The 23302-nt window shown below is 37.1% G+C and overlaps 1 protein-coding gene across 1 annotated transcript in view; it reads right to left on the bottom strand.

Moving 5' to 3' along the window:
- LOC140715388 (uncharacterized) overlaps positions 1 to 23302 on the bottom strand; it is a 44893-nt gene that overhangs the window by 3460 nt on the left and 18131 nt on the right. The window contains exons 3-10 of the mRNA XM_073027497.1: positions 14891 to 14966; positions 13475 to 13606; positions 13257 to 13380; positions 10245 to 10305; positions 9820 to 9866; positions 9649 to 9724; positions 4721 to 4852; positions 2640 to 2729 (exon numbers count right to left, since the gene is read on the bottom strand). Coding sequence (XP_072883598.1) covers positions 2640 to 2729; positions 4721 to 4852; positions 9649 to 9724; positions 9820 to 9866; positions 10245 to 10305; positions 13257 to 13380; positions 13475 to 13606; positions 14891 to 14966 — 738 coding nt within the window. The remainder of the gene's footprint in view (positions 1 to 2639; positions 2730 to 4720; positions 4853 to 9648; positions 9725 to 9819; positions 9867 to 10244; positions 10306 to 13256; positions 13381 to 13474; positions 13607 to 14890; positions 14967 to 23302) is intronic.

Consider the following 23302-nt stretch of genomic DNA (forward strand, 5'->3'; position numbering starts at 1 on the left):
AACCTTAAGAGGGCTGCTAAGGTTAAGGGAGGGAACCCTGAAGCTTAAAGCCATGGTAGCAAAAAGTATAGTATTTATGGTGGAATGACTAAAATTGGGGCTGTGCAATTGTGGTTTTATGGACTGGAGGTTCCCATGAAGGAGGGGAGTTAGCACAAGTCAAAAGTAATGAGTAAATGTGTGAATATACCCAGGAGTATGGACAGCATCTTACAGATCTGCAGAAGGCAGTGCATCTTTGCATCTTGTGAAACAGGATACCCATCCCATGATCTCAGTGATTGCCTGAACAAAATGCTGGGAATTGGAACTACAATATTATAAAGCAAGACAAATTTGATTCAGCACTAGACCAGTGATCAAGCATTACACTTTGAGATTGGAGCAAGATGTAGAGCTGTACTTCTATAGAGATAATCTTATGCAATTGTGGCAATGGTTTCAGCTTAATTAGTGATAACTCTGAAAAAATGTTTCAAAAGTTTTGACATGGTTACATGACACAAGTGAGTGGCCTTCAATGATTATTTTGCAACAGCAATACTTTTTTTGGTAACATTTAGCATCTAAGATTTTTTTTGGCAACATTCATAAAATTGCTGTTGAAAGCTCCACATCAGTCCATATCCAGCATGGCAGCGGTGGGATGAAATGTTTGTGGGTCAAGAAAACACAGGCTCTTTTAAGGGGAGTATTAAAGTCACTATCAGATCAAGTACTTTAATGAACTTTGTATCATGTTGCTATATACAAAACAAAAAGCCCAGGGACTTTTTGACTCATGTGCAAAATTAAAGGGGTTGTAAGTTCCTGCACAATAGGAAAAGACATGACAGGAATGAAAAATTTGAAAACAACTCAGCCAAGTCATGCTCAATTAGAGCAGTCTTGCAGCATCCTATGCGATTGCTGTGACATAGTGCATTGGAGTCATTTGCCAATGGAGTCAAACTTTAACTGCTTTGCTACAGTAGCCATCCCTGCAAAGTAGTTCATGTTTGGCAACAAATCCTCAGGTGGCAGACTGAAGCCCCACCTCCAGACTTCCAAGAAGGCTTTTTAATTTTCCCAATTACCACATACCTGTATCTGACTAGCTTATTCCTGATGTCTGCATCGCAATGCATTCATATAAAAGAAACATGCTACAACTAGCCAGCAATTTTTCCACAGAACGACTAGCTACCTAAAGTGCAGAACTCGAATGGGTAAAATAAAATCTCATTATTTACCTCACTCCTGTGTAGTAATTCACATACACAATCAAGATTTGGCCATTATGTAAAGACATTTAAGGAAATATTACAAAGATTTTGTGGCCATTGATAAAACAATTTCCACCCCTTGTTCTAAGCCCTGTCTATCCTCACTCTATTAATAGTTTTTCAATTACATTGACCAAGGTTTTGCTACAAGACCCAAATAACATAAGTATAGAAATTAAACTAAAATTATGTGCAAGCATCAGTTCCTGTCAAAGGTCAATTACATAGACTAAAAGCATTTACCCGCAGAACCTAGAAACCAAAAGGAGTAGTAAAAAAGAATTTAGGGAACAATTCTTTTCAAAGAAAATAAAATTCATAATTAGAGTAAAAAAGGAATGTCAGAGACAATATCAATTAATTCACTTAAAAACTATATGCACAAGTAAAAGTTCCCAGCGCAAGTAGAGCATTTGAGCATGATTTCAACATCTAAGAGAAGTTTGGATAAGTATATAGATGGGAGGGCTATGCAGGGCTGTGGTCCAGGTGCAGGTCAATGGGACTAGGCAGCTTAAATGGTTCAGCATGGACTACGTGGATCAAAGGCCTGTTTTGGTGCTGTACTTTTCTATGACTCTATATTTAACATTAATGAAAATTAATGTAGCTTTTCTTTTAATCCTTGTTATGCATACTATGAAAGATGTAACATGATGGATGAAATAGAAATTGCCCCCCCCAAAAAAAAATCATTGAAAATAAAACAATGACTCCAGATCCATTGTTGCAGGTTAATGGCAATAAAACTGTCAGCATTTATCATAATTTCCTTGTATTATCTGACAAACCTTAGCATTTTTGCAAATACATATGTAAGCAGGGTAACACAAAAGTGCTACAAAAACCTAGTATTTAGAAGTATTTTTGAAAATAGATATTAAGTTTGTGAATTTTTTTTTAAAAGAAGTGTCAGTTCTGGAAAAACCTTTGAAATGCAATTGGGAATAGATTCGTACATTTTTTAGCACATTCCAAACAGGACACAATTTAGTCTTTATCACACCTTGTGGCACATTGGGTAGAAACTTTGCCATTTCTTTAGCATTTTTGTCTGCCTTTTTTGTGAGGCTGAGTTACTAGCTTGATGCTCAAGTCAGCACAGATGGAAAGTGTGAAAGCGTACTAAGAACCAGCTGGATTTGAACCCGAGAGCACTTGCCTCAAAGTCCGGTGAGGATGCCACTACACTACCGGCCAGCATTAGTGTGTTTGTGCTTTAGCATTTATGGTGTAAAAAGCTCTTACCACATGCAGGGCCTGGTCAGGATGCATCTTTATAATAGGAAGACTACCAAAGGCTTATAGCAAGCGACAAGTTTAAGTAGCTGCGAACATTCCACTTTATAAAGAGTATTAAAAACAGTAATTTACCTGTCATGCCACCTATTATATGGGGGAACGTCAAAGTCTCTTGCTGGAAGAGGTAATGCTCCATATGATGGACCACGCCGTGAATCAGGCCTATATTGGGATGGAGGTGATTGAGTGAGATAAGAAATGCTGTTATTTATATTATACAAGTATCAAATCCAATAAACGTATCAAGTGCATTTTAGAAAACTTATCTTCAGAGATGTATAATAGAAAAAAAATCAATAAAAGGATGGGGCAAAGATTTAAATGCAACTTGGTTTGAGATTAAAAGAACTGCCACAGGTCATAATGAGTAAATACTCAAGTTTGAAGCATTCATTTCTTAAAATTGGAAGTGATTTTGGTGAGACTCTGCAAACAAATCTTGTACACAATGCACTTAGCTGAAACATACAGAACGTTCAAGCTGTATGATTAGATGCAAATCAGATGTTTGGTGCAGATTTACAGGAATACCCTTGTATTTTTTCTAACAAATTTATGCATATAGAGTTATTTGGGCTCATAAAAATTTATGACATAAAAGACAGCCATTCAACCTAACATATTTGAGCAAGTTAAAAGATAGATACCCAATCAAATCTCACTCAATACAAGATCCATTGCCCTCCAAGTCACAGCTCTTCAAGTAAACATCCACGTATTTTAAGTTTAACGAGTGTCTCTTTTAGGCAGCAAGTTCCAAGGTTCTAACGTCCTGTGGGTAGAAAGAATTTTTCCTGAACTCTCTCTTAATCCTTCTACCAGTAATGGTTCAAGACTTTTTTAACTTCGCTGCAAAACTTGCAGTTGGTTTTTCCTACTTACTTGGTCTAGACCCCTCAATTTTAAATACTTCAATTATTTATTTCTTAGCCTTTCTGGTCTAAGGAACTCAAACCCAGCCAATTCCATCTTGGTTTTGATTAGACATGCCAAATCCTAGCAAAATATTTATAAAGCTCTACAACACATTCTCCAGCAAAATCACATTTTCTGCCTAAATCTTCTTGGAAAAACCCAGAAATATAGGCACTTTTCAAGCTGTAGTCAAGTCTTCTTTACAATCTACTATAACCTCCCTGCTCTTACATCTTCTGATCATTGGCTAAGAAAGGAAAATATTCTGAATACTTTCCGGACATATATTCCAAGGTTTATAAGTTTCACCTTTCCTCTCATTGCACAAAGCAGTAAAACACAAGAACAGACCAAATACAGAGTACTTTGATGACTTTCTCTGATTCCAAACATAAATTCCGTCCTTTATCCTTGAGTAGTCTTACTCTGTCCCTAGTCCCCCTCTTGTTTTTAAATACAGGTAGAAATTGTCTAGTTCATTGCAAAATATATTTCTGCTTTAGAGAACTTCCTCTTGTTCAAAATATATGCCAAGAGATCATCATTCAGTTTTAATGTAGTTATGCAAAATTTTATGTGTCGTTGACAGTGAAAGGAAATCATGCTTGTAACTAAAGAGAGGGGGTCAGTTAGGTGTTAGAGTGGCAAATTAAATACACAATAAAAGGAAGGATAGCAAGATGTACTTTTAATATATGTGCTGTACTTTTCTATGACTCCATGAGTGGAAGAAAATGTAACAAAACAGGTCAATACAATGGTTAGAAAGGCAAATAAAATGTTTGCCTTATTATCTAAGGCACAGTGCCTGATCTGATGTGTTCCTCCAGCATTTTATGTGCGGTAGACAGGATCCATTTTCCTTAGCAGTGAGATCGATAGTGAAAATACATGGTACAGGATCAAAAGAAAGAAGGAAAATTTCAGTTGAGAGTAGCAAAGGGCTTGGAACTCACTGCCTGAAAAGGATGGTAAAGGCAGAATTCATAGCATTTTTGAATCAATACTTGGATATACACTTTGAGAGCAGTAGCCTACAATGACGCAGGGCTAATATGCAGGAAGGAAAGATGAATCTGGCTATCTCTTTTTCAACTGACATAAACATAATGGAATAAATTGCCCTTTATTTCAAGTCTGTGATGATTCTCCATCTGAAATACCATTAATATTCTGAAGATTTTCATCTCTGTCTGGAATAGTTCAGTGACCATATAAAAAATAACTTGTTTCCTTACTCTGGAAAATCATCAAGCATAGGCCTACGGCCATGTGGTCTTAAAGAGTACGAGGGGTAAGGTTCCAATATTTCTGGCTCCGGTTCTGGCTCCGGCTCCGGCTCGGCATCAAACACATCAATTCCTAAATTACTGTAAAACAAAAGTAAAACAAGCTTTATACAAATATAAATGGTAATTCTGGTAACTTTATTTGGATATGATCATTTTGTTCAATATTTGATTCATTGTCCTTCAATTACTTATTTGGCTCTCATGAATAAACAGCTTATGTTCATCACTGTATCAGCCAGACCTACCCCAAGGCAAAAAGAATGGTGACAAAAGTTACACAGTGGAGCTGGCAAGGAAGTATCTTTTATGGGTTAGCTTCTAAACCTAATTAGAGGGACTATGTGGAGTCTGAAAAACAAAAGTAGGACTTAGCAGATACGACTACAGAACCAAGGTGTCATTGCGTATCTGATAATGCTATGGCATTGTGATCACAAGATGCAAAGTATACCCTACACAAACTTCTGTGAACTACCCTAACGATTAGTTTCAAAATATGCAAAAAGATAGGTCTAGTTTGCAGCTTCAGATTCTAAATTAGAGAAAAGCCAATTTTTATGGTATCAGAAAGGATCTGGCAAGTGAGGATTGGGACAGGCAGTTTTCTGGCAAAGGTGTACTTTGTAAGTAGTAGGTCTTCAAAAGTGAAAATTTGAGAGTACAAAACTTGTATGTACCTGTCAGAATAAAAGATAAAGATAACAGGTGTTGGGAATTTTGGTTTTCAAGAGATACAAGGTGGTGCATAGCAGGTATAGGCATGTAGGAACAAACAAGATGCTTATGGAGTAAGTATAAGAAATGCAAGACAACACTTAAGGATGTCAGGAGGGATAAAAAATAAGGCACAAGTTGCCATAGCAGACAAGGTGAAGGAGAATCCTAAGGGCTTCTACAGAATTCAAAATTGGTCCTCTGGAAGATCAGAATGGCAATCCATGCATGGAGCCAAAACAGATGGGGGAGATATTAAATGAATTTTTGGCAACTGTATTTGCTCAGGAGACAGACACAGAGTCTATAGCAGTGAGGGAAAGTGGCATCAATTTCATGGACCCTATACAGATTCAAGAGGAGGTATTTAAGGTATTTAACCTAAGGCAAGCTAGGGTGGATAAATTCCCAGACACTGACAAAGTGTTCCCTCAGACTCTATGGGAGGCAAATGCAGAAATTGCTGGGGCCCTAACAGAGATTTTAAATCATCTTTAGCAACAGGTGAGGTACCAGAGGGTTGGAGGATAGCCAGTGTTGTTCCACTGTTTAAGAAATGCTCTTGGAATAAACAAGGAAATTATATAGGCCGGTGAATTTGAGATCAGTAGAGGGAAAGTTTTCAGAAGGTATTCTAAGGGACTGGATATATACATTTGCAAGAAAAAGTTTGTGAACCCTTTGCAATGACCTGGTTTTCTGCATTAATTACTCATAAAACAACATCAGATCTTCATCTAAGTTACAATAATAGACAAACACAATCTACCTAAACTGATAACACACAACTATACTTTTTATGTCTTTGTTGAATACACTGCTTAATTATGCCAGTCCAAGCTAAAAAGAGTAGGTGAACCCTTGTATTTAATAACTAGTAGAACCTTCTTTAGCAGCAATAACCTCCACCAAACGTTTCTTGTAGCTGCTGATTAGACTTGCACAATGGCGAGGAGGAATTTTAGACCACTTCTCCATACAAAACTGTTTTAGTTCATCAATATTTTTGGGAGACCTTGCATGAACAGCCCTCTTCAGGTCATGCCACAGCATCTCAATTGGGTTAAGTCTGGACAGTGACTTGGCCATTCCAAAACATAAATTTTCTTCTTTTTAAACTACCGTAGATGTCGGATTATAAGCCGCTACTTTTTTCCCACATTTTGAACAGCTTTGAACACTGCGGCCTTTACTACGGTGCGGCTAATGCATGATTTTTTTTCATGCCGCCAAAAACATTTTGCCTCGTAACAGTAGACCAATAAAATTGATGAGTAGTTCACAGAGGTCCAATGAAATTGTACGATAAATCAAGCGCACTTTCACAATTAAATTATTGTAATCAGTCATTTGTACTCACCCTCATCAACATGGAAAACACTCGAAGAAAAGCATTGTGCTGCCTTTATGGCAGTTATTTAGTTTATAATATTTTCGCTTAGTAATTCATTTTCTAGTTAAAGTTAGAAGTGTTTTAACTATATTTGTTTTCTGTACTACATCGCGGGATGCTATGACGTCACACCCGGTTTCGCCGCGTCTTGTGGGAAAAATACCGGTTTGCGATAAACGGGAAGGAGGGGGGCGAGCGCATTACGCGAGCGGCATTAGATCTGAGCGAACGCTGCTTTTAAGTTAAAGGCGATCAATAACTTTTCCTGGTAGGCTGCAGTATATATATTTTTTACCAGTCGTTAGGAGATATTGGAATGTTGTTCAGTAAAAAAGTATACACAATGTATATTTAAAAGTAGCCGCGTTACAGGCACGGTTCGAAAAAAAGCATTTGCAATATGTATTTGTTTATGTTACCATATGGATTTAATTAAAAGTTAAAAAATCCTCACGTGTAATATCCTTCTGTGTAAATATCTCATATTACAATGTGGGACACCTGCGGCCGAAAATCCGGTGCGGCCTAAAATCCGGTGCGGCTTGTACAAGTACAAAATTGATTTTCTTTCTAAAATTAGAGCCAGCGGCTTTTAATCAGGTGCGCTCTGTAGTGCGAAATCTACGGTATTCTGTTGTTGATTTACTCATGTTTCAGATTATTGTCTTGTTACACCATCCAACTTCCATGAAGCTTCAGGTGACAGACCGATATCCTGATATTCTCCTGTAAAATGTATTGATACAATTTTGAATTTACTGTTCCCTCAAAGATTGCAAGCTGTCCAGATCCTTGAGGCAACAAATCAACTCCAAACCATGATGCTTCATCCACCATGCTTCACAGCTGGGATGAGATTTTGGTGTTGGTGTGTAGTGCCCTATTTCCTCCAAACATAGAAGCATTTCTGCCAAACAGGTCAAAATTTCCTCATCTGTCCACAAAACATTGTCCCATTAGCATTGTGGAACATCTTTTGCAAACTTGAGACATCCAGCAATGTCTTTTTTTGGAGAGAAGTGGTTTCCTTCGTGGTGCCTTCCATGAACACCATTCTTGCACACTGTCTTTCTTATAGTGGGCAGATGAACAGAGACTTGAGTAATTCTAGAGATTTCTGCAGCCTTCTGCTGTTACCCTTGGGCTCTTTATCACCTCCTTCAGCATTGCATATAGTATTGCTCTTGATGTGATCTTTGCAGGATGCCCACTCCTAGGGAGAGTAGCAACAGTACTGAATTTCGTCCATTTGTAGACAATTTCTCTTACTGAGGAATGACGAACATATAGGTCTTTAGAAATGCTTTTGTAGCCTTTTCCAGCTTCTTGCATCTCTAAAATTCTTCTTCCAAGTTTAGGCAGATGTGTTTATCTATTATTGTGACTTAGATGAAGATTAGGCCGTATTTTGTGAGTAATTAATGCACAAAACCAGGTAATATGCAAAGGGTTCACAAACTTTTTCTCACAGCTGTAAGTATTTGCATAGACATAAACTGATTAAGGATAATCAGCATGGCTTTATGTGTGGTACGTCATGTCTAACCAATCTTATATGATTTTTCAAGGAAGTTACCAGGAAAGTGGATGAAGCCAAGTAAGTGGATGTTGTCTACTTGGACTTTAGCAAGATATTTGATAAGGTCCTACATGGGAGGCTGGTTAAGAAGGTTCAATTCCTTGGCATTCCAGATGCGGTAGTAACTTCAATTAGGTATTAGCTATGTGGGAGAAATCAGAGAGTGGTAGTAGATGCCACTCTGACTGGAAGTCTGCGACTAGTGTAATGTCACAGGGATTGATGCTGGATCTGTTGTTGCTTGTCATCCAGATTGACAATCTGGATAATAATGTGGTTAACTGGATCAGCAAATTTGCGGATGACACCAAGGCTTTGCACTTTAGCAGGACCACCCAGGGTAGTTCTTACACAGTGAACGGTAGGGCACTGAGGAATGTGGTAGACCAAAGGGATCTGGGAATACAGGTCCATAATTCATTAAAAGTGGTGTTACAGGTTGATAAGGTTGCAAAGAAAGCTTTAGGCACATTGGCCTTCATAAGTCGAAGTACTGAGTACAGGAGATGGGATGTTTTGTTGAAGTAGTATAAGACATTGGTGAAGCTTAATTTGGAGAATTGTGTGCAGTCTTGGTCACCTACCTACAGGAAAGGTTAAAAGAGTAGAGAAAAAATTTAGAAGGATTTTGCTGGGTCAAGTTATAAGGAAAGACTGAATAGGTTAGGACTGCATTCCTTAGAACTTAGAAGACTGAGAGGAGATTTGATAGAAGTTTTCAAAATTATCTGGGGTATAGATGGGGTAAATGCAAGCAGGCATTGTCCACTGAGATTGGGTGGGACTACAACCAGAAGTCATAGGTTAAGGATGAAAGGTAGTAAGTTTAAGGGAAATATCATGGGAAACTTTGTCACTCAGAGTTGTGAGTGTGGAACAAGCTGCCAATACAAGTGGTTCATGTGAGCTCAATTTCAATGCTTAAGAGAAGTTTGGATTGGTGCATGGATGGTAGGTGTATGGAGGGTTATGGTCCAGGTGCTCGTTGATGGGAATAGACAGTGTAATTGTTTCAGCATAGACTAGGACTGAAGGTCCTGTTACTGTGCTGTACTTTTCTATGAAAAGTACTGTGTGAACTGAATTTGAAATTTCTTGATGTGAACGGCCCATATAACAATCAAATAATGTGCTAAATTGCTTTTATAATTTCATAATAAAGCAAACATTTAAAAAAAAAGAAATCACCTTCTCATTGGTCCACATCGAAGGTCAGCCAGATATACAGCACCATCCATTTTGTGACCCCGGGCAGTGTTGAAAACTTTAAATTTAAAGAAGAGCATTAAAAAAGGCAATTAAGAATGGCTCATTTTTTAAATAGGGAAATGAATGCCTTCCGCATAAATAACCACATACGTTCTATTGTTGTCTCAGGGTCCACTTCTTCTACGTCAATTAGGTATCTAATTGGTAAACAAAACACATTAATATAATCTTAAACAACAGAAAATCTGCAGATGCTGTACAGTGATTTGGCCATTCCAAAACACAATTTTTCTTCTTTTTAAACTATTCTGTGGTTGATTTACTCTTGTGTTTTGGATCATTGCCTTGTTACTTAATATAATCATATTAATTTTTAGCTGAATCTTTCCAAAAAGTTACTATGTCCAGAGAGAAGTAATTAACATATTCCATTCATGCTGAATAACTATCAAGTAGACACTTGAATAATATTAGGAACAATAATTGTAATCCAAAATTTGCACTAATTTCCTCATTAAGGACAATCTTAGGATGATTAGAAACAGTGAAATAATTTAGATTTAAACAGTATTTACCTGCAGATAAGGTATCCAGTTCTATTAATTCCACCTGTACAGTGAACTCCAATAATTTTATCTAAAGATAAATTGAAATGAATTGAAACTTTACCAATGTGCAAAAATATTACAGAATAATTTTAATACATGACATCGACGGAGCTTGCAGAGCTCAAGGGACAGTAATCAAAATGCTTATTCTTCAACTTTGTGAAAACTGAAGATTTGAAAACCAGGTCTCCATTAACTTCAATCCAAGGATATAAAACGTCATCTTCATTTTAACTGATGGTTTTGGTTATCAATTGTTTTCTTCACTTGCAAAATCAGAAACTTACATGGCTGTTTCTCACAATCCCTCATTTCCCTAAGTTTAGCATATGAATTGGCACTTCAATGTAGAATGTCTTTCAGTTCAGTTCTAGTTTTTGCATACTTACATGAAAGTGGTTTGTGAAAACTATGAAGATTTGCAAGTTGCAAGATTAATTCCATTATTTAAACAAATCAATACAGAGAAGGAATGCAGGAGAGCTGATTGTTGGATGATGACACTGAGTGGTAGGAATGAGTTTGGAAAGGTCAAATCATATGTCTCATTTTAATGATATACAGTATATTACTGGATGAAGTAGAAAGTAGAACATAGAGCTGTACAGCACAGGAACAAACCAATCAGTCCACAATGTCTGTGCTGTGCATGAAGACAAATTAAAAGTGATGAGCTATTCTCCTCCAACAGTAGGAAGGTAACTATTGCCACAAATAGGAGCAGCTCAAAAAGTGAATGGGTGCAGTGCTGTGGTAGAACTTTGGATTCTGTACAGGCAGGCTTTAAATGGCTGAAATAGATTAGGAAGGGCAAATAGAGAATACATTTGTTATGTGTGGTACAATGAATTGTCATTTCTATTTTGTGTTTTCATCTCATTACCCTTTGCAGCATTTGCTTTGTAAGCGTGTCTATCCTTCTCAAGTTGTTGCTCACATGCCAATTTAACCAAATGTCCATTGTCCCTCAAATTTTAAATTATGCTTTAAATTTTCACTTAGTCACTACTAACAAGTGCACTCTATCCATCAGACAAGCAGTGATTAGGCTTCCTCCCTTTGGTAAGAATGTAAAATAGAAGGGAAAATACAACTAGAGATGTGCCTCCACATATTACTACTCCAGCATCAGAGGTAGAGAGGTCCTACCCCAGTTATGAACATGTCATGTAAAATTACCATTGAATAAGTGCTTGGGAGATTGGCAGTTGTATGTCAACTGCTGCAGGCACATTCTCCCAGGAGGGAACATGGCATTTCCATCAACCTTTTCTATGCACCACTGACTTCCCCCCGCCCCCCCCCCCCGTCCCCTCAAAAGACACAACTATCACCCCCAAAAGACAACTATCAGGAGTTGGATTAAGCAGAGCAGAAATAGGAGCACTGAATGGACTGAGTTAGTAAGACTGGTTGGTGACTGTTCTTCCCACACGGGCTTCCTCTCCCATCACAACCATTTCTGTGATCCTCTCCCACGTTTTGTTCATTTCCGATTTATACACAGTTCTCAGGAATAGAACGGTAATATAGTTTGGGGACGGCTTGTATTGGAAACCATTACAAAGGACATTCCAGAGAAATTTGATGACAGAATCAAATATAACACAATACCCAGTCGTGCTGAGAACATCTTCAGGGACTGAAATATGATTTTCATGAGTAATTTATCTTTCATAAGTTTTATCTTTGATAAGAGCGTCACATGTACAACAAAATATCATGAAAACTGTGAGTATCGAATTCTCAGATGATTCTCCCTGTGCTTGCACTGTCACAGGAACCGTGTCTTCCCACAAAGACACGCTTTAGGTACCTAAAGCTTGGTGGGACTGGTTAAACAGATAATCAGGTTTCTGTTTGATGATTCACAAAATCTCTGTGGGAAAGTAAGCTCCCAGTAAGATTAGCTTGAATGTTTCACATCTTCAGTGCATAGTTTAAAACTCGCTGTATGAAAGTAATCAACTTACTGTAATACCTCATGATTTTTAAATCTCCCCCAGTTTCCATTATATTCCATCTCTTGCTTTTGAGAGCTAGATGCCAAATGCCAGGAAATCTGCATGCGAAGTTAAACTAGTGATGAAATATTACTCCAATTCAGAAGTATCAGGGAGAGGTTAGGGGTAGCATGAAATCAGAAGGGAGGAGCTATACAGAATAAAAATGCACCAGCACAAATTAATGTTGGCACACTAGAAGCAACTTTTAAATGTGCTATTGCTGAATGACTCGTTGATCTATCATTATTCTCACCGTATTTCACATCCAGAGTCTATTAATATATCTCACAAATGCTTAAGAGGACAACTGGCAGGTTGCTTCTCACAAGTATCTAGCCATTTGCTAGGATGTTTTTTGCCTAGACTTGGGGTTTGTGTTACAAGAGGAGGTTGCATACATTAGTACTTTATTCCCTGGAATGTAGGGGATTGAGGGGTGATCTGATAAAAGGTATACAAGATCATGAGGAATGACAGGATGAAATAGCACCTAGTATTTTTATCTTAGGGAGGTGTTATAGCAAGGAGGTTTAAGATGAGTGATTTTGAAGGGGCATCAGAGGCATATTCTTTATACAAAGGGTGATGCATATTTGGATTGAGATACCCGAAATAGTGGGGACGCAGGTACACTAGCAACATTTAAACGCCATATAAATAAATACATGTTCAGGAGAGGTTTAGAGAACTACAGGCCAAAGTGGGCAGATGGGACTAGCTCACTGGGCTACATAATTGGCATGGAAGAGTTAGGCCACAGGGCCCATTTCCATTCTATAAAACTTTGATTCTACAAATTCAGTGTTAAAAAACCATTGCTGAATAAAAGGTGCAATAGGTTTACTACCCAGGATCCAATCAAATGAATTCTAAGAATCTCAGTTATAATGCATAAATTAAATAGGGATTGAACACTTCTCTGAATATAAATCAGTTAAATAACCATAATTAACAAGAGTAGCTTATTACTTACCATTGTCAGCATTTTCCCATAAAAATTTTCTGACTCTTCGCTTAAACTGAAGAATTGTAGCATCATCTGGTACTTCATGCCCAACTGTATACAGCTTTTGATACTGCACACTTTTAGGCAAATCCTAAATAAAATAATGCATTATGTGGGCACCCAAGTTGACCATTCAATTTCAATGAAAGCCAAAACTAAAGTTGAATTAGGGATTATTTATATACCTTTTCAGTATAATAGCGAGTTGTATATGTTAAGTCAATTATTAATCCAAGTTCTTCATTTTGCTCTTTAATTTTTGCTATAAGATCCTTTGGAGAAAACTTCTGATTAGCTGTGAGCCTTTGACTTATTGCCTGCAAAGAGAAAAAATATAAAAATATTTATTATAGTCTTAGGTCATAACTTACAAGAAAAGACAAAACAGTCCTAAACTTAGTTCCAGGAAATACAGCAAGGCAAATACATAAATTAAGAAACTTCCAAGAAAGCAGGATAAGGTTTCAGTGGTTAGAGAGTTAAAAGCAAAGAAAGTTTAAAAAAAGATTCTTGACTGAAAAGGAAATCAACCAGGAAACTTATTCAGATAAGCAAGTTGTTAAGAGAAGCAAGAATGGTATATAAAAGTGGATATGATGAAACAAAATCTTCAATAAATAAGGATGCCATGCAAATGGAAAGATTTCATTGATCAAGTATGGCAGCTGTAAGCAGCCCAGGTTTGCCCACGTATCTATCAAGTCCATAGTTAACCGATTTAGATCTTTTGGCAACAAATTTTCTTACAGAACCTTGTTACAAGTTGGTCGGTTATACAAGAACTTCAGTCATAAGTACCGTACATTACATGACATAGCTTTAACAAGCCTCAACAACATAAATACTTTGACAACCAGTTGAGCTATATCTCTCAAACTTAGCTAGCTGCTGAATTATGTAGATGTTTCTGTTTAAAGTTACTGAAAGACAATTTTTAACTCTTAATTTAAAGAAAATACAAAGAACCAAAAACACCTCCATATTGTAACTATTTCCTTCCACTGAAATGAATGGAGTTGCTGAAACAAGGAATGTCCAACCAGGAATAAATTACCCTTGTGAAAATATAGGATGTCGCAACAGAAAATGATAGCTAAAGATAGAAAACAAATCAAATTAAATAAATCCTTTTATGTAGATTGAAGGAATGAGGGGAAAATTAAAATGCCATTCAATGCAGAAGTGCAGGGCTGTGTAATTTAGCTGAACAATTATAGAAATGATGTAAATTCAAATGCATAAATGAAAGTGGGAAGGCCAGTGGAAAAATGGTATTTTAAAAGAAATGGGAAATTTTGTTTTCATAAGATAGAATGCAAAAATGAGGAGTTGGCACTAATCTCATACAAATCATCAGTTAGGTTGTCACTGGAATATAACGACTGGTTTACAGTTTTAGTTCATTAGGGTTTCCCACAATACGTTCTAATTTGGGCAGGGCATGAGTAGGATTCAGATTTTCCTCAATGTACAGAATGAGATTTATCATAAGACAAAGGAAGTGACTGAAGTTGGAAAGTGTTTAAACATTTTCCTCCAACAAGTTGTGCAACTGTTAGGTTATATTTTCACCATCAATTCACCAAAGAAAATGTGCTTACTCCTTTCAAAGGGACTTTGAAAGCAATGAATCTCGTTCTTGGTATGCGTCGACCAACGGGTATAATGCCTCTCCATCTATATTATAATTAGATGAAAAAAGGTTTCAGTAAATAATACCAGATTTGATAAGTTGTCATAGGCTACACTTAGAAATAAAGATCACTAAGTTTTACGTTATTTTGTTAAGACTTATCATTTACATTACCGGTAGTTTTAAAAAACTATAGATTAAAATCAGAGAACGCTGCATGCATCACCATGAAAACCTTGGCCTTGCTTTATCAAAGATATTCTTTATCCTATCCATTATGACCCCATCCTCTAAAACCAAACAATTTTCTCCTGTTTACTCGGTTCCAAAGAAGGGTCCACAACTTGAAACATGAAATGTTTTGCTTCCCACAGATGCTGCCTGAAGTGCTGAATGATTACATCATTTTCTGTCTTATTATTAGCAAATTTCAAAGCTTACTTGAGCATTTAGTTGCAGTTCACCAAATTGCACATTTACTACAATGAAACATGACATTGGCACCTGCAGCTAAATAAACAACAGATGTTAGAATGCAAAAGTTAAACTGAAAATGATGGAAGAAAGTCTGACAGCACTAATTATTATAGTTATACAAAACCCTGGTTAGCAAAAGTCTGATTGTGACCTTGCAGGGTTATCAACAACAGATAATGGAATGATAATGGGCTTCTCAGGATAAATTCTGATGAAAGACTCCATTCACTACAGTAGTTTTTTTTCTAAATTTAGATACTAAAGGTAATTCAGAGAATTGAAAGTCCTGAGCACCACCGACAGTGCCCGACCAGCTGTATCACTATCTAGTATGGGAATTGCAAGGCATCGGACAGCAAGACCCAACAACTGAATGGAGGGCTGGTGAGAGAATTATTATTCTCCATCTCCACCACCTTCAACCCCTCCCCCCTCCAAATCCAGGATATATTCCAAAAGCACCGTGGTTGCAGGGTCCTCAGGACTGTTAGGGACTTCTCAAATCCATAACATAATCTCTGACCTCCTACCCTGAGGCAGGAAGTATTGCTGAATCTGAACAAGGACTGTTAAGACTGGGTAACAGCTTTTTCACCAGGCTTCTGAATACCCTGCTACCATCTGGTATACATCACCTATGACAGCACGTTGCATTGTGCTGTTGTATATTTAACTATACGGTGTATATACACTTTGTCTACTTGTACATCTACAGAAATTTATTTAATATTATCCTGATACTATTATTTTATGAGCTGTATGTGATACATGTACTACGTATTGCAGCTTGATCTCAGAGGAATGTTGTTTTGTTTCGCTGTATACAACTGTATGGCTGAATGATAAAGAACTTGAAGGAAGCTATTTCTACTTATTTGGAAGCTGAAGATCAGCGAGCATAATAAAATTAGTGAGACCTTTCAGAACTAATGTTGGAATGCACTTTCACAAAACAGAACTGAGATAAATCGAGTGCGTGTCACAACAAGCTTGCACTCAACATAAGACCAAGAAATATATCGTCGACTCAGGAAGGGGAAATTCAGGGAATACATAATGGAGCTCACTGAGGGGCAGCAGTGGAAAGGGTGAGCAGTTTCAAGTTCCTAGTTGTCAAATCTTGGAAGATCTATCCTGGGCCCAAAATATTGATGTAATTATGAAGAAGACATGCCAGGAGAATTGCTACGTTACCAAAGATTCCAGCAAATTTTGAGATATACCACAGAGAGTATTCTAACCGATTGCATTACCGTCTGGTTGCAGGGACCAATGCATGGGGTCAGAAAAAGCTGTAGAGGATTGTAAACTCAGTGAGCACCATCATGGGCATTAGTCTCCTCAGCATGGAGGATATTTTCAAAAGGCTATCCCTCAAAAAGGTACCAAGCATCATTAAAGATCCCTGCCATCCTGGAAATACCTTCTTATTACTGCCACCATTGAGGAAGTACAGTATCACGAAATTGCAGATTCAACATTTCAGTAACAACTTCTTCCTTTCCACCATCAGATCTCTGAACGGTCTATGACCCATGAACACTACCCCATTATTTTTGCATTGCTTATTTTTCATTGCACTGTACTGCTACCACAAAATAGCAATCTTCACAACACGTCAGTGATAATAAATCTGATTCTGTTAAAACAAAGCTGGAATACACTAGTGGAAAGTTGCGAACAAGGGGACAGAACTACAAAATAAGAGGTAATTTTTGTCTGCCAGGGTTGTGAATTTCAGAAATTGTCCACCACAAAGGATAGTAGAGGACAGATCATTAGACACACTTACGGTGTAGATGGATATACAATGCATTCTAGATAATTGGGACACATCAGCACCAGTACATTTTAGCTCAATTAAGCAGCTGCCCCCAATTAGTCAAACTTTCATAGAAATTGTTAAATTGTTAAAGTATAAAAAACAAACTACCGTTTAACGGAATTCTTTAAAAAAAAAAGTATGTATTTAAGTACAGAACAAATTAGAATTCTACTAATGCTACTACAGTGCTATAAAACTGTATTAATTCCTAATAGTTATCGAGTTCATCCAGTGTATGCTGCCATGTATGTGGTGTCCAGGGAGGGGTAGCATCTCTGGTGAAGGGTCTTGTCACGTCCATTCTGGGGCAGCTCACTCAACTTTAGTCCCCAGCAGACACCCAGCTCTCACCTGTAGCTCCAAATAGCTGTTTGCATGCAAAAGCAGTCACACCACTTCAACCAGGTGAGGGTAGCCGGTAGGCCTTCATACCCCAGTAAAATAGGGACATGCTTATTCTAACATGTGAAGTCAGCTCTGGCAGACTGGGTAGATGAATCAACAGTGGGATCTGGTGATCAAGAAGGCAGGTCTGCAATGCTTTGTGGAAAGCAGACATAATAAGGCACTGAAGTAATCAGTCATCCATTGCAACCAATGAAGACCCCAGTTTGTGCCAACTACTCATACCACTGGATCCAGACTTCCAAAGCTGAGGGAGTGGAACTGTCCCAGAGCAACATACTTTCCACTTTAAAAACTCTCCCACACAGATTTTAATTGTCATTGTCCGATTCGACAAATTACCAATAAGCTGCCATGTTCTCTTGACTGACTGTAAATACACAAAAATCAGCAGAGACACCTAGTGCAGATAATGGACTGCTTTCATACAATGCTGTCGATGACTGTATCCTCCAAATTTTGTCATTGCAACGTTCAAGATGACTGTTGATGCCTTCAAATCCTTTGTAGGTCCAAACTTTTTGAAGTTAAGAAAATAGTTTTTACTCTGGCCTGTTTCTAGCATCTACAAGTTTGAATGCTTGAAACCACAGGGAACAAAACAATTCTAAATTGTTTTATTGCTTAGTTTTCCCTCACCAGCTATCATTAACAAAAATCATAGCTTCTTGACCACAAACACTGGTACTACCGGTACTTAAAAACTTTGCTACCAGCACGGTGTGGTGCTGAACGGCTACACAAATTCACTCGACTGACACTAGTTAGAAACAGTTTGGCAATAGTTCCTGTACCAACTAAATGAAGGGAATCCTTATTACTTTCTTGATTATTTTCTGTTATTTAAGAGTTGTCCTAAGTAAGCACCTGCCCTGATTAACGGATGGCATAATTAACCACTATCCACTGTAGACTTGAAAGATCAAGGAATTGAGTTACGATGAACTGACATAGAAGCAGAGTTGAAGTCAGCATAGATTAAGAATTATCATAGAATTAGGGTGTACCCATTTAAAACAGAGATGAGGAGAAATTTTTTTAGCCAGAGGATCGTGGATTTATGGAATTCGTTGCCACATACAGCTGTGGAGGCCCAATCCATTGAGGGTTTTTAAGGAGGAGATTGACAGGTATCTAATTAGTCAGGGTATCAAGGAATATGGGGGAAAAGCCGGAAATTGGAACTAGACGGGAGAATAGTTTAGCTCATGGTGGAGTGGCGGAGCAGACTCGATGGGCCGAATGGCCTACTTCTGCTCCTTTGTCTTGTGATCTTGTGATATGAAATGATCAGGCAGATTTGAGGGGCTTGGTAGCCTGTTCCTTCTTTCTTATATTACTGCAAATAGTGACTAATGTTGGGAAAATTATGGATTTCATATCAGAAACATTGATTTAAAAGGCATTAAAAGGGTTATAATACAAAGGTAGGTAAACCAACTAAAAACAGACTAGCTACAATCTCATTAAATGATTTAAGTCTTTAAGGATTGAATGGTTTTGCAATTGTTCTCTGTGTAGGTCATTTCTAAGATTTTGTTATAACATTTTATTTTCTCATATAAACTGAAAGAATGATTTGCTTTCACAAAAGCTTCTAATTAATAATTATCAGCTCACATTCTTAAAACCAAACTATTTTATTTTATTATTTCTTTTATTGAGTCAGATTTGTACAACGCAGGAATAAACCCATCAGCTACTCACGTCCATACTGACCTTTTCACCCATCATTACTGATCCGATTTGACCATATTAGGTCTACATCATTTTATGCATTATTTGTGTCTTTCTAAACCTCTTAAACAAAGCAATTATATCTGGCTCCACAATCTCCTTCAGCAGCAAGTCCCAGATATCAGCCACTGTGTTAACAACTTTACCCTCAAATCTTCATCTCTCCTTACACTTATGCCCTCTATTTTTTAATACCCCTACTGTGGACATAGTCATCAGTATCAATCTTAGCCATTGTATTTCCCCCCATGAATCTTCAAGCTGTGGTATGTGGTTGGGGGAGAGGGGTAAGGGAGAGAAAGAAAAAGTTTTAATGGTTTGTTCTCCTTTAATTTATGCAAATCTTTGGATGTGCCAGGACATGATCCACAAGAAAATATCAAGATTATGGGAATTTATATGAGAGTCAGCATGGAAACAGGTCTTTCTGTCCACTAAGACAGTGGTGACCAACCGTTTTACAATACTGCTACATCAATCCTTAATGTGTCATTTACCCACACAAATACACTTCCAGATTTTAAAGTTTACAACATACACACTTAACTACTAGACTTTGATATCTTTCCACAGTCCTCCTGACTGGCATAAGCAAAAATACTGTTCACCTACAGTAGTAGTCTTGAATGTTGATATTCTGCTCACAAGTGTGGCTATCAAATAATTACAAAGTCTAGTGCCCAGGGAAGAGTAGAGCTGAAATTTTTCTTCATTGGTCATAAATTGCACATTTTCTTCCACAATCTCAATAATTATCCATTGTGCACAACAGGTATCAGAAATTCTGGCAATGAATATTGCTATATATAGTTTTGAAAGTCTACTACTGAAATCCCAATTAAAGACAGAAAATCTAGAGAATTATACACTTAAAACAAACCCAGAGTGAAACTACCTGCTGGATTTTTTTTTGCTGAAAATCTACCTCTTTTCACCAAAATCTACAAACACATTACAGCCTTTAGGTAAACATGGTATTTAAAACCCTTCAAATTAGTTGAGTGGGAATCTTTCTTACTGTGAACATGGGTTTTACAAAATTGCTTATTTGCAATGTTTCATGCTCCTTCAACTTCAGGCTATTTTTACATGCCCTAGCGAGGGATCCACAAGGAACATCAAAGCTATGGGAACACACAAACAGGCTCTTCTGCTCACTGAACTGACACGCCATAAACCACTAATTTTAAACTATCTCTACATTAATTCCATGTAATTTTATTTTCTCCACATTCTCTTTAAAAACCCCCACCCCTCAGGTTCTACCATGATGCATTTTACAGTGCCCAAGTAATATAACATCCAACATGCCTTTAGTATGTGAGAAGCTAGGGCATCTGGAAGAAGCAAATGTGGCCACAGGGTGAATGTGTAAACCTCACATAGCATTCAAGGTCAGGATCTCTGAGGTTGAGAGGTGGTGACTCTACTGGCTGTGCCACGGTGCAATCCATATGACTACCTTTGAGAATGGCCAAAGGAATTTTTTAAAATTCTCAAGTTTTCTACCACTAAGACCACAGCACAGAGTAAGCAGCAGCTACTGAAACAATCCTAAATTACCCTAATATTTTCTCCCTGGAACATATGTGCCACTCTAAGGATCAATTTTTTTTAAAACATAAGATTATACATACATACATATGAAATGCACACAATAGATGTGCATTTAGTTACCCGACAATCTATATACTGTACATTGACATTGAAATATCATTTGAGAACATGAACTCAAATTGTGTCCCTGCTTTACAATTTTGCCAGCTGCTGTTGGTTGATGTGTGGGTTGTCATTTAATAACTTTCAAGAGCTCAAGTATTATGAATGAGGAAACAACATAGCCTTGAAATCTGAATATTTTGAACTTCAGTCAATACAATTAACCATGTAAATTATTGAACTTAATGATTAATATCAGAAAAAGGTACAGTATCACATTTATCTCCTGTACAGCCTTTCTGAAAGATTTAAGAAATTTTGCATGCATTTTAATAATTCAAATTTATCCAGATTTTAAAAATATGGATACAATTACTTATATTCAAAGTATAGGACACCCTCCCAACACAGTTGTAGCAGGGTTTGTTTTTGTGAACTGCTCATAACCCAAACTGTTTGCAACACAATTCAGGAATGTGTCGCAAACCAAGTTCCCACGTGGCATTTTTCTGCAGCTCCACAGCATAGGCAAATCACTAGTCTCCCAAATGCTCAAATGTCCAGGCAGTACCAAGATGGACATTTGAATACTGTGTTATAACTTACCTAGCTATCCCAGAACCCATAAACTGCACGTGCTACTATTGCCAACAATCAATGTATGTGAAAAGAGCGCGCCCATTTTAAGATTCATAGTTACTAGATTACTGATCCTGACATACAGGTGTATTGAGAAATGGTCAATAAATATTTAGTGGTTCCCTGGGACAATTTTATTAAGATTTTTCCAACTGTGTTTTGTAACATACACAGTAGGATATTCACTGGCTTGTACTAGGTGTCATTACAACTTGCCTTTTGCTTTTAATGTTTGTCTTCCTCTAACGAATGCAGTTACAACTTCAAAACTACAATGAGGAATTTGGACTCTACCACACCTGATTAACTGTTCTAGATTTAAAAACTTATTATTTATAATAAACTTATCAATTGATAAGAAGCATTCTTTACTATTTAATGCAATTCTGATCCAGCCATCAAACCACAGGATTTTAGCACCTGGCAGCAGCAAATCACAAAGATTTTCATCCATGAGAGATAAATGTGAAAATGAAATAAGTGGCCCTACCTTTAAAAACTTAAAAATGTAATAGGATAAGGATAAAAGGTATCATCAAAACCAGTTAAGTTTCAAAAATAAGTGACTATTGCTCGGTATGTATAATAAATGCCTGAAGACCAAAATAAAACATTTTCAAAGGTTCAACAGTTTTTCCCCCATAAGGCAACAGTGTCACATGGAGTAGAAAGGTATGAGATGCATTTTCAAACTTGGGCCTATTTACTCATTCAAACAATCAGAGCCTCACTATTATTCTGAGTGGTCAAATAGCATGGGTATAAGTGATTCAAAACATCCAAGCTTCCCATTATTGACAAACTACTTATTAGAAATAGAGCTTCATTTGATGGAAGATAGAATGATACAAAGTTCATCATACAGAGATTTCTGCATAATCCTTACATTTTAGCAGTCCATCCCTAAATTTATGCTTCATGGATTGATTTTAGAAATCATCTTGTAAAAAATTGTTCGAAAGTGCAGATTTTCCAAATCGTTAATTCCTTCAATTTTCTAGTATGTTTTACAATGACTGAAACTAGCTGTTTCAATGGAAACAAACCAACCATTCTTGTGCCAAATCACTGACTTATCTTTATGTAAGACTCAGTCCATTTATATTTCCCCAATTACAAACCCTGCACTGTAACTTGATTTATAAAAGTACCATTAATGTACTAAAAACTTCCTCAGAAATGTAAACAAGTTAGATTTTGCACAAGTAGATTTTAAGTAGCAACACAAATAAGACTTCTGGAGTCCAGGACTAATATATATTTGCACTCATATTTGCTTAAGTGTAATGACATGAGTGGGGATGGGGCAAGAATCAACAGAAAATGTAAGCAGTTAAATGTGAAATATCGGAAAACTTTCAGAATTATAGAATGGGAAGAGAAGCAATGGAGGGTTTTAGACTAATGTGAAAATGTCACATACCAGGTTTTGCTGAATTGCATGCCAATAAACTGGAATACAAAGACCTAGCATGAACTAGAAAACAAAGCACTAGTATTTGGACTTCCTCTTTACAGAAAGTTGTACAACTTCAGGGTCATTCCCAATTTCTACTTTTCTGTCCTGTTTGATTTCATATTTCTCTGTACAGGCTTTGCTTCCTTCTCCAAACTCTGCATACATTTAGTGTTTTCATT

This window comes from Hemitrygon akajei, chromosome 23 (assembly GCF_048418815.1).
Source record: "Hemitrygon akajei chromosome 23, sHemAka1.3, whole genome shotgun sequence".
NCBI classification, from domain to species: domain Eukaryota; kingdom Metazoa; phylum Chordata; class Chondrichthyes; order Myliobatiformes; family Dasyatidae; genus Hemitrygon; species Hemitrygon akajei.